Source organism: Sesamum indicum, linkage group LG8 (assembly GCF_026168435.1).
Source record: "Sesamum indicum cultivar Baizhima isolate 11 linkage group LG8, ASM2616843v1, whole genome shotgun sequence".
Taxonomy (NCBI): Eukaryota; Viridiplantae; Streptophyta; class Magnoliopsida; order Lamiales; family Pedaliaceae; genus Sesamum; species Sesamum indicum.
This window is the reverse complement of record NC_142664.1, coordinates 30,581,809-30,594,237: the sequence shown is the minus strand read 5'-3', so window position 1 is coordinate 30,594,237 and position 12,429 is coordinate 30,581,809. Positions and strand designations below refer to the sequence as shown.

Here is a 12,429-nt window from a genome sequence, read left to right as displayed (position 1 = left end):
GAGGTATTTGTTACACGACTATTAATTCAACAGAGATATTTATAAAAAAATTTAAATGAATGAATATTTATAATTATAATAAATTTTAAAAGAGCCTATTAAGATTTATCGTTAATTAAATAAGGTGTAGACTGTGGATATGTAGAGTAAATCGATTTCACTTGGATTGATCTTTCCAATCCACTTTTTTGGTGAGGATGGAAGATTCTTTACACATTCATTTGTTTTTGGAAGAGATAATAAACTATTTATGTGCGATCTATAAAATTAATTTATTTTACCAATTTAGCTCAATTATTAATTGAACAGAGATTATTATAACTTAAATTATGCACACACTTCGAATTTGTTTGCTTGCTTATAATTAAAAATGGTAGGAGTAAAATGTCGTAATCAACCCTACTTGTATAATTTTTGACTAGCAATAAATCATACTACATAAGGAAAAATAACATCTACACTCTTTGATTTATAGTCTATTTATACAAATCATCCTTGTATTTTTGCGAAATTATAGAAGCCACCCCTAACAACAAAAAATCAAATGGTGGTTTATGTAACGATGTTAACGTTTTTAGAGAGTGTATGTGTAATTTTTTAAAATATAAAGGTAATTTGTGTGATTGATATTGATATTGAATCTTCGATAGATATATCTTTAATTTTTTAAAAAGCATAAAGAATTTGTATATATATCATAGTTCAAAGGGTGTAAAAGCATATTATTCAAGTAGACAACTTGTTTGTTCTCAATTTCTTCAATAACATGATCCCATTCACATACAACGACCAACAAACTACATTGGATTGGATATAACTTATGATTTATCAACTGCAATATGACATAAATTGTAGGTGTCTTAATCCCTAACTATTCCCGGTGCCGATAGTAGTATTCCCTGTTTGGACTTGCCCACTAACATCACCGCTCTTTTGGTTTAATGCCCTCATCGTCGACCTCCACTTAAAGAACGTCCCAAACAGAGCCTCAATTTCTTCAAGCGTTTTCCCTCTCGTCTCGGGGAACAAAGTGTAGAAGAAGAGCCATGCAAGAGCAGCAAACCCTGCGTACAGAAAGAATGCCCCTCCAATAGTTATGGCCTTGTATAGGGATATAAATGTCATTGTCAATACGGCGCTGGTGACTCGATTCACGGCTACTGCCAAGCCGCACCCTTGAGCCCTTACCCTCAAGGGAAATATCTCCGAACTATAAACCCAAGTAAGTGGGCCCATACCAATTGCAAAAATTGACACGTAACACAAAATGGAACACACACACAAAGCCACGGCCCAAATCAATCTATGATCCGAATTTTGAACGAAAGTAAGCCCAGTAGCTAGGCCCATTAAACACACACAACATCCACCCACACTAGTTAGAAGCAACGGCCGCCGTCCGATCTTATCCGACAGAAACATAGCAACCAGAATGGACATCGTCTTCACAAACCCAATGGCCATAGTCCCGAGTAGTTTGTGGGTGTCGTTTTTTATACCCGCTTTTTCAAATATTTCTGGACTATACAAAATCACGGTCTCTATCCCACTCGTCATTTGAAAAAAGTGCATGCCAAATGCGCAGAGCATAATGTGGAGCACGACGGGGGTGGGGTGGACAAAGAGTTCTCGCCACACGCCTTTCCCATGGTGGCCTTTGGGAATGGAAACGATGTCTTCATTGCAGTGTTGGGGTATTCCTGCGGCTTGTTTGATATCGGAGAGTCTGGATTTCGCTTCCTCCAATGAGTCGGAGGTTCTTTCAAGGACTTGTTTGGCTTCGCCGAGTCGGCCCTGCGTCACCAGCCACCGAGGCGACTCGGGCATGACAAGGGTGACCAGGGTGAGGATCACAGAAGGGATCATGCCGATTCCGAGCATGAATCGCCACCCTAAGTTGGTCGGCAAGTGGGAAAATGCCAGATCGGATGTGAACCCAACTAGCGCGCCTATCCAAAAAAGATAAATGTAAGAAAAAGGCAACATTTATTGAGTTTTTATAATTAATAAATAATGAAAATACGCGTACGGACACATTAGGCGTATATACGGGCTATCTATCGCAGATCACATATCATATATTAATCCAAGATTCATAACTGACGTGGGCATAAATTCATACAAATTTTCAATAAATATACAAAGTCGTCTTCATTCTTTAGTTTTGAGGGAGGAAAAATATGCAGTAATTAAGTTGTCTCAATGTTTCAGTGTTAATTTGTGAGAATAATTGGATCCAACAGTACTGGTAGGTTTGATTGTGGTAGTCACTAGTGGACATGCTAATCAATGCATGATACAACTTCTTAAAATATACACACCACACGATTGGATTTTATCTAAGAAAAAATATATAAAATATAAAATAGAACGAGATTTAATTAAAATAGAAAGTTCAATCTATACAGCCACCCTTATAGTTAGCAACAAAAGCTTATACAACTTTTTGTCTATTTATGAGGCTTACAGGTCGGGCAAAATTTTGGAACCCCTAATCATGATTTTTCACATAATTAAAATATAGAAATTAAATATGTAAGTTATATCTTTCTCACAAAATTAATTGTTTAGTTCTATATCTAATTATATTTGAAATAGAATTTTCCAAATGGCAACGACCCTTTTCGCACTTTGTTAATTATTAAATCATTTCCATGCGCTTTCAATTTATTATTTGGATGAAAAAGACAAATCAAGAAAACTACGTAAAACCCTAAAAGCTCCAGAGTTAATTAATTATATTAAAATTTATACCAATATTGATGAAGAGCTCTGGGAAAGAAAGGAGGAGTCCGCGACAGGAAGCAGGCGCCACCTCGGCCGTGTACACAGGCGCGATCATCAGTGCGTAGCCAACTCCGATGCCGGCCACGAAGCGGCCAACCATGAGAAAGGCGTAGTTGGTGGCCAAGCCCATGAACAGAGCGCCGAAGAAGAATATAACTCCGGCCAAGACTATGGTGAGTCGACGGCCTATCCAATCGGAGGTGGGGCCGGCGACGGCGGAGCCGATGAGCGAGTAGAGGCTGAAGATGCCCATGATCACCTCTTTTTGTACGTCGGTTATGTGTAGGTCTTTTTGGATGTAGATTATAGCCCCACTCATCACTCCAATATCTGCATATAATAATATATATATATATACACACACACACACATTAATTGTTTATGTTTGTTGTATAGAAATGATAATTAATTTTTATTTGTAAGGAAAATTACATGGGGGGGGGGGGTGTGATTTAGAAATTGAAGAGATTATTACCATATCCTAGTAAGATGGAAGTCATGGAAGCTAGGAAAGAACAAGCCATAGCAAACTTGTTTGTTTTAGGTTTGGCGGGTATGGGTAATAAATGTGATGAATGAGCGGAGAAGGCATCATCGTTTTCCGGTTTCCCGTCAGCCATGTTTGGAATGAGGATGGCTGCAGGTTAGTTGATGATAATCTTGGTACTTGAGGGGTGGAGCAGCGGAGGTATACATAGAAGAGAAAAATGAGGAACTCTTATAGAGGACTAAATGATTCTCCCTGAGTTTTAGTAGGGGGTCAAGTTCCAACCTTAAATTAATTGGATAATTATATCATAAAAATTGTCAAAAACCATCATTTCTTTCTTTCATAATTCAACAAATACGACCATCAAACTTTTGTCTTTCGTCTCTTACTAATCGTTCATACGTTTTTTAAAAAAAATATTACGTGTACTTTTTCAATCATTTTAATAAATTTCAGTTATTTTTGTTCTTAATGTGCTAAAGCTAAATTTAATTTATAAAATTATTAGACAAAATTGTCAAAATTAATTTATGCGTTACTAAAATTATAACTCTCCAATTTATAGAAAAACTAACATTTTGATTTTTCTTTAATTAACATCTTCTAGTATATATATGTTGAAGGCTTTATAATATCAACCAAACGCTCACTCCTCTTTACAAGTATGTTGTTGCAAGGGTGAGGTGGACCAAAATTGTCCTTTATTCTTCTTGAAATTGCACAATTAAATGGACAGTCCACAACGTAGGAGGTTGAGAAATCATGTATCCAACATGTTTTAGTTAAAATAGTGTTGGCATCTCAAAATGCTATTCCGCTATGATCACGACGATTACAAAAACCAAAACTTATAATGATTTAATTAATGTAAAATGGTATTCCCACAAAGTGTATGTACGTTTTCACGCTTTGTTGTGAAAGGGGTATGTGTTCAAATATTTGCTAAAAAAATATAAATATCCTTGATTAAAAAGCAAAATATCTCAAAATTGTAAGGGTTCGTGCTCTTAAAACGTCAGGTCCAGTCTGATGGTCACGCAATAAGGATGGTTGATTGTGTGATAATTCCTAATTGGAGATTGCGCCACATGGACCAGGTAAGTAGGTATAACTTAATCCACCAAAATATTTGTGACCCAAAAATGCAAGTCGTATAAAAATGTTGATACGGGCTGGGTAGGACTAAGGGAGCTTTCCCGCTAGGTAAACTAAGGCCCAAATAAATGAAAATTGAAGAGAAGGCCCAAGAAAAAATGAGGCCAGCTACTGATGGCCATAAAAACTTTTTATTTTAAATTATCAGGTAACTTTAATTACTTTGTTCTTACTTGTAACTTTTTGATATATGAAATCCAACAACATATTTAACTTTAGGGAGTGCTGATAACATCTTGGTTGTCTGTGTGCGCCTCCGACCCACCCACTCTAGTTTGTTATGGTATATGAATAGTCTAAATTGTAGCAAGTAACTATTTAGCATTAAAACTTAGCTCTTAGCTTCTGTATGCTATAAAAGTGGAACTACATACATATATTTCTGAGAAAATTTTCCCCATCCAGCTTCACTGTTGACTGACATAAACACCCCTTTCTCAAGAAATTTACGTAACTACCCTCAGCTCTGATTCTGCTCTTTGCTACTACTAGTAGCGTTCCTCATTTGGACTTGCCTGTCACCTTCGCGCTTCTTCTCGTTCAACGCCCTCAACGTGGATCGCCACTTGTAGAAAGTCCCAAACAATGTCTCCATTTCCTCGAGTGTTTTCCCTTGTGTCTCAGGGAGAAAAGTGTAAAAGAACACCCACGCCACTGCAGCAATCCCTGCATATAGAAAGAATACCCCTCCTATACTTATTGCATTGTATAAGGATATAAATGTCATTGAGATCACCCCACTTGTGACCCGATTCATTGCCACTCCCATACTGCACCCTTGTGCCCTCAGCCTCAACGGAAATATCTCTGAGCTGTAAACCCAAGTGATTGGGCCCATACCAATCGAGAAAAAGGCTACGAATGATAGAACAGTTGATATACATAAAGCTATGGCCCATACCATTTTATGATCCGAATTTTCCACGATCGTCAGCCCGAGTCCCAGGCCCACCAACGATGCAACCATCCCACCCACACTGGATAAAAGCAGCGGCCGCCGCCCGATCTTGTCTAATAAGAACGTGGCAACCAAAATAAAGACCGTCTTCGTAAATCCGACGGCCATGGTTGCTAGTAGTTGCTCTGTGTCTTTAGTTATACCCGCCCTCTTAAATATCTCCGGACTGTACAACACGACGGAATCTATGCCACTTGCTTGCTGGAAAAAATGTATCCCCACGGCGCACATTAGAATGTGGCGGACGGCGGGGGTGGGGCGGAGGAGAAGCTCTCGCCACACACCCTCTCCATGGTGTTGTTTGGGGACTGCAACTATGTCGTCGTTGCAGTGCTCGGGTATGCCGGCGGCTTCTTTTATTTCGGCGAGCCGGAGTTTGGATTCCTCGGGGGAGTCTGAGGTTTTGTCGAGGACTGTTCTGGCTTCACCTAGTCGACCCTGCATGACAAGCCAGCGCGGAGACTCGGGCATGGCGAGAACAGCAATGGCGATGAAAACAGAGGGGATGGCGCCGATGCCAAGCATGAATCGCCAGCCCAAGTTTGTCGGGAGCTTGGAGAAGGCATAGTTTGACACGTAACCGAGTAATATCCCTGTGGAATAACATCAACTCCAATGAATCCCCGTATACATTGTAACAGCGGAGCGCAAGTTATTAATCTCATAATTAGTGCAATAACTCAACCTAATAAATTGACTATTGAAGATTCATCTTTTTCAGAGTAATTAACTAATAATTTGAAATAAGTAAATGAGGAATTATGATGCGTATGGGTGGGAAAAGGGAAACCATACTTCTCACAAGTTATGTATGCCCACAATTTAATTCAGTGGACCCCCATCATATTTTAGATTTTTCAACAATAAATAATACTAGAAAATACGTTGCCTCTCCTACTGTTTTGTTTGCTTGTTTCACTTAACTTGTACAAAAAAAATAATAATAAATAAAGAAATTTTGAATAAATTATATTGTAAGTATAATATGCTTATCGCGTAATTGATGTACAATTTAGGGAAATGACCAATCACACTTATTTTGTTATTGATTTAATTCGACCAAGAATTTATAGGGTAAATATTAAATCTTTTCTTTATTGTAATTAAAAATTAGTTTCAATAGAAAAAATTATTAAAAAAGACAAAAGAACAAGTGGATAATTTTAACTGGACTATATATATATATATATATAAATGAATGGATTAAATTAAAGCAATATATACAACTGGATAATTTTAAGACAAACAATAAAAGGTCAGGATTAATTCAAATTTTGTAAACTTAGATATGAAAACCGAAGCAAGAATTATCTAGTTTAGCACGTTATTGAAAATACTGAATGCAGACCAGTCATGTTACTTTTCTGGCTGTAAGTGTTGCAATTTGCATGAAAAGACAAAATGACAACGTAGAACTCAAAGGCCCTGGACCAGACAGACATGACTATCTATGTTTGTTCAGGACAGATCTACTTACCGAAATTGATGAACACCTCCGGGAAAGATGTAAGGAAGCCGCGAGTGGAGGCCGGCGCCACCTCTGCTGTGTACACAGGGGCGATCATAAGAGCGTATCCCACACCGATGCCGGCCACGAAACGCCCGACCATCAGGAAAGCGTAGCTGGTGGCGAAGCCCATTAGCAGTGCGCCGGCGAAGAATATGGCTCCCGCGAAGATTATGGTGTAACGGCGGCCGATCCAGTCGGAGGTGCGGCCGGCAGCGGCAGAGCCGAGGAGAGAGTAGAGATTGAGGATTCCCATGATGACCTCCTTTTGTACGTCGGTCATGTGGATGTTCTTCCTGATGTAGATTATAGCTCCACTCATCACTCCAATATCTGCATGTAAGCAACAAACGTATACCGTATAAATCTTTATACGTAGAAATACTTACTTTTAGGAATTAGAGACACATATACTGAGCTAGTACATAAATCATAGAAATTGTGAAAACGGGTCATATGTACCGTATCCAAGCAAGATGGAGGTCATGGAAGCCAAGAAAGAGCAAGCCAAAGCATACTTGTTTCTCTTGGGTTTTCTGGGGGGGTCGAAAGCGGGTATGGGTAAATGAGATGGGGCGGAGGAGACACCATTTCTCGCCGACATCCCGTCTGCCATGATAGAGGGAGGGGGAGTTAGGATTGCTGGAGTTCGATGTTTAACTGACTAGTGTATATATAGACTATAGAGAAGAAGAAGAGAAGAGGAGAGAGAGAGGGAGTTGCTTTTGGTGAGTGACAGAACATAAGGTCAAAGATGATCCTTCGCCACTTGCCACCTTCACGTCAATGTATTCATTCTTTAATGAGGTTTTCACATTGGTTGAGAGGGTGGGGGTATAAATCTTAGGGTAAATCTATACAACTTTTGTATTTCTATAACTTTTTTGCTATTCAAATGATTTTATTTTAACTTATATCTTTCTCCAAGTAATAATATATAAGTATTAGCGTCTAACTCAATTGACACCCTCCTAATCTCAGAGATCATGGACTCGAACTCCACTAATGAATATTTCTGATCGGAGTATGATTGTCGTAGTTGTCTTTACAAAATATAAATATTCAATATCAATGATTGTAATTGATTTATTCAAATAATAATAATTTATATTTTTTACCTCAAAAAGAATAAATATAGAGATGTTAGGAGTATGGGGAAAATGTATAAAATTCATTCAATTTCGGTCAAGTTAATAAACCTATAAAATCTTATCCTTAATATATAGGTGCAATGGAATCATTTTCGAGAGTACAGGAATTAAATGATTCAGTTAAAAATAGAAGAGGATAGGGTCTTGGACACTACGCAACGCTGTATACGTATACGTATAAATTAAGATGGAAGAGTAAGTCAAATTGCATGATGCTCAACTCATAATTTTAAATTTATTTTATTCGTTAGATAATTAAGACGTACGGAATTAGATTTGTCTTCTTAATTAACACGTAAACAAACAAGGCCTTGTAAAGTTGATATATAGTTTTCTGCCAACTTCAATCATTTGATACCTTAATCACTACAGTCATAAAATGTGGCTACATATGTATAATTTCAATAATTTTATTTTTTTTCTTCATTATCATATTGATTATATATTGAGATTATCACTCTACCAGCATTAATGTTTTTTTTCAATTTTTCAACAATCTTTTAATTTGAATGAAACCTCCTTGACTGACGATGATCATCATGCTATGAAGTTAGTTATGAATTATTAATAATAAAAATTATCAATTTCGGCCCCGTAAGCTTTGGTCAATTTAATCTATTTTTTAAGTATTTCTTTTATATATATATATATTTGTTTCTATGATATATGATCTGATTGAAAATATTAATATATTTGACTATTTTTTGTTTTTGTATCTTAATTTACTCGGATTGAATAATACTATAAATTATTTTTAGGATCAGATTATCGATCACTTATTGTAATTTAGCATGTAAAGTATATTTTTTATTCTGTAATTGTGGTGGACAACACTTTTAATCCGTTTCAATTTTAATTTTATTATTAAGTAGGTCAAATTTCGTCTCGAGTGCAAACGTAAATTTTTGTATTGTTTGAATTATGTCTTTATAAAATTACTCTTGAAATTAAATTATATCTTAATAAACACTACAATTATTTTTTATCTGATTACCTTTTATATATCAATTAATTTATACCAAAAGCACTCGACAATGATTTAATTTTGCAATCTCCAATGGTATAATTAATAATGAAATTGGGAATTGTATTTAAAATAATTTCTTGGTAGGATGATGATATGAAAATTTACAACCGTAGATTTTCAGCTGTCAAGTGATAGTCTATGTCGGTTCATCCTCTTCCAAGTAATTTCATTTGTATCTTTATAAGTCAATCCAGTCCACTGCTGACTGAAACCTGACATTAGCAACCAACAAATTCAAAGGCCAAAAATTAAAAAAAAAGGAAAAAAGTTTATGCCTTGTGATTGGGTGGTCAACAACGATAGGCAGAGCCTGACCTCAATGGTTCATGGACCCCATATTCAACTTGCAAAATCTATTTTAAAAATACAATTTTTACCCATAAATGATATTTCGTAACATCATTATAGTATTTTTCTTATTAATTTGATAATACTTTTAAATTATTTTTATTTATATTTTGTTAAATATAATATATCAAGTTATCATTTATTAGGATATACTCGTATTTGAAATCATATGAAGGTAGACGTACACAATGAAATGTATTTACATATTATTATATATAATTTTTCTTGACTGCGTATATCATTGTACAAGATGTGTGTACATATTGAGATAGAGGCTACACATCATATACTTATAAGTTTAGTCAAACACTCTCTAGTCTCAATAAAAGACATCTTTTTAAATAATCGATCAATTATCGAAGGTTGATTAAGTAAATGATTTTTTTTTCTAAACATATATATATATATGTATTTAAAATCAACATATATATATATATATAAATATTATAAAAATAAAAAAAATACTTAATTGTGACTCAACTCAAATCCAGGACCACTTATTAAGTAAAAAATTATGGAATCACAATTAGAATGTCTGCATCAGTCAAGTACAAGTCATGTGGTACTTATTAAAAGGAAAAGATATAATTGAAATGGTTCGCTTTTTAAAAATAAAAAATAGAAAATCTTCCTACATCGTTATGATCAATAGAGGCAAAAATATCGTGATCATAAATTCCTTTAAAAAAATAAAAAACATACTTTTATTGTAATTTATATTTTGACAGCATCGAAAAAAACTATAAACATCAAAAGTGATAGATGAATTCTCACACACCTCACACGTGCCATGACTTCACATAGTATTAATGGTTGTTAGGCGCCCCAAGTCCTGACCGCTTTTGGGGTTGGCATCAACATCAACCTCAACAATCTTCTATTACTACCATCATATTTCTAATTTTTGTTTTGCTTAATATTATAATAATAATAATAATAAACAAAGTAATAAAAAGTTACATCATTAGTGAGTTCTCGTAAATTTTATCATAATTACAAATATTCAATATCATTTGATATATTATCAATGCTTTCCAATTTTAACGACTAGCTCAATTCATTAGTTTTTGTTAGGTCTTCATCAAGCTTTTATGGTGAACTGACCAAAATACTTTGTGAATATGTAGCATAAAATTTTATTTTATTTTTTTAAAATATTGATTAAGTTGACAGTTTTTTTATAATATTTTAAAAATTTTCATTTATCTCGTTGGATTTTTTTAATAATTTATTTTTATTTTTTTAAAGAAAAGATGCAAAAAGGATAAAATTGATAATTCTATACCTCTATCCAAAAATCACATGATTTTATTAAATATAAATAAAATTTTAAATAATAAAAAAATATTCATAATAATAACAAAATTTGGAAGCAAATTGTAATTTGCCCTATAAAATAAGACAAGAAAAAGCTTTTGTTCACAGATAATATTTGAATTTTAAATGAAAAAGCATTAGCAAGTGCAATTAAGGGAGTGTTGAATGTGGTTTAATTTGCGTTAGTCTCCGACTCCATTTCACGTGGCTTTGACTCTTTATAATTATTTTATTTGGAACAATAATTAAAAGGGACAAACAACTCCAATTATTGCAGAAAAATGTGTCCACAGTTTTGGGGCCCCGACTCTTTACATTGTTGCCCCAATTCATTGACATTTCAAAGTGTTGGAATTGTGGAGAAGAGTTCCCCACGAACACCGCATTCCTAATTCATAAATCTGATAAAAAACACTATCACTATAATGCATATACTTATTATAAACATCTCATCAATATCTCAACTTTTTAAATAAATCCAACCAAACATATATCCTCTTAGTTTGGACATAAAAGATTCGCCTCACCTGCAATAAGTCAGTAATCAGACAATAAAAAAATATATATAAATATTCATTTTTTTTTTAATATTGGTAAATTTTATCTACTTATTAAATAAAAATCAATATTGAAAGTATTAGATAAATAAACAATATGATTATCCTTCAAATTAATTATACATATACTTAAGAGCGTGCCACATATATTAGTAAGAGAGTAGTAGTCATAGTTGTTTGTTGAGACGCAACTCTTTAAGAAATATTGCGGATATGGGTTGGAACTTGGGAGTTGGAAGAGTGGAGAGTCCAACTTACCGTTGAATTTTGCTCAAGTTATGGTCATCCACTCAACCTCTTTTTGGACCCTTCTCTCTGTGAGTTCCCGTTTTCAGAAACTTTGACTTTTCAGTCCAACCTCTCTCTCCCTCTCCCTCTACACACATATAATACGGTGCTGATGACGATAACAAGGCAATGCCATTGAGTTGGAACCTATTTTAGAATTATTAAATGCATATATTCTAGATGCAGCTTAAAAGAGCTCGCAGATCGAGTTTATCGAATAATTTAATTTATTTTTAAAATGTATTTTTGATAATCAAGTACGGCTCAAGTGATATTAATAAATTATTAAACGTATTATATTAAAAAAATATAATTCAAATTTATGATAGTTTGGACTCGATCACAAGGTTGATGGCCGGATATTTTTAACTCGATGTAGACATTGAATTCGAACTTTGTACATGTGGATGTTTGTCTATTTTTATTATAGTTATCATTTATTATCTTTTTGTTATTTTATTTGTAATCAATTTATTTATATACTCTGATAGAATTTTGAGTGTCTTGATACATCGTATGACAATACTGATGGTTTTTATTAGGGATAATTGCATCGTCTTCCCATGAGATTCAATATGATTACACGTAGACCCCTTTTAATTTAAATATTATATTTAATATTCCTAACATTTATTTTAATCCAATAAATTGATCATTTCGTTAGTCAAAGTTTATAAAATTTACTCATGTCAGCAAAAGCCAAAAACATCGAGCGGAAACCCGATTTGTCTATGATTTATTAATAAGTCAATAATGGGTAATGTGATCTTCGTTTGATGTTTTTGCTATTATTAATAAATTCGATTAATTTTAACTAATAAATAAATTTATTTATTAAATAAAA

General features: G+C 34.2%; 2 protein-coding genes across 2 annotated transcripts; both read right to left on the bottom strand.

Annotated features, from left to right (window-relative positions):
* Nucleotides 1-739: 739 nt before the first annotated feature.
* Nucleotides 740-3,554, bottom strand: LOC148787365 (polyol transporter 5-like). Its single transcript, XM_020695958.2, has 3 exons — nucleotides 3,263-3,554; nucleotides 2,755-3,117; nucleotides 740-1,949 (listed from the first exon to the last, which is right to left on the bottom strand). Exons 1-3 carry the CDS (start codon nucleotides 3,405-3,407, stop codon nucleotides 868-870), a joined length of 1,590 nt encoding a protein of 529 aa, XP_020551617.1. The 5' UTR covers nucleotides 3,408-3,554; the 3' UTR covers nucleotides 740-867.
* Nucleotides 3,555-4,733: 1,179 nt separating this feature from the next.
* LOC105169616 (polyol transporter 5) lies at nucleotides 4,734-7,680 on the bottom strand. The gene is made up of 3 exons (XM_011090056.3): nucleotides 7,360-7,680; nucleotides 6,868-7,230; nucleotides 4,734-5,983 (listed from the first exon to the last, which is right to left on the bottom strand). Exons 1-3 carry the CDS (start codon nucleotides 7,511-7,513, stop codon nucleotides 4,893-4,895), a joined length of 1,608 nt encoding a protein of 535 aa, XP_011088358.2. The 5' UTR covers nucleotides 7,514-7,680; the 3' UTR covers nucleotides 4,734-4,892.
* Nucleotides 7,681-12,429: the final 4,749 nt, after the last annotated feature.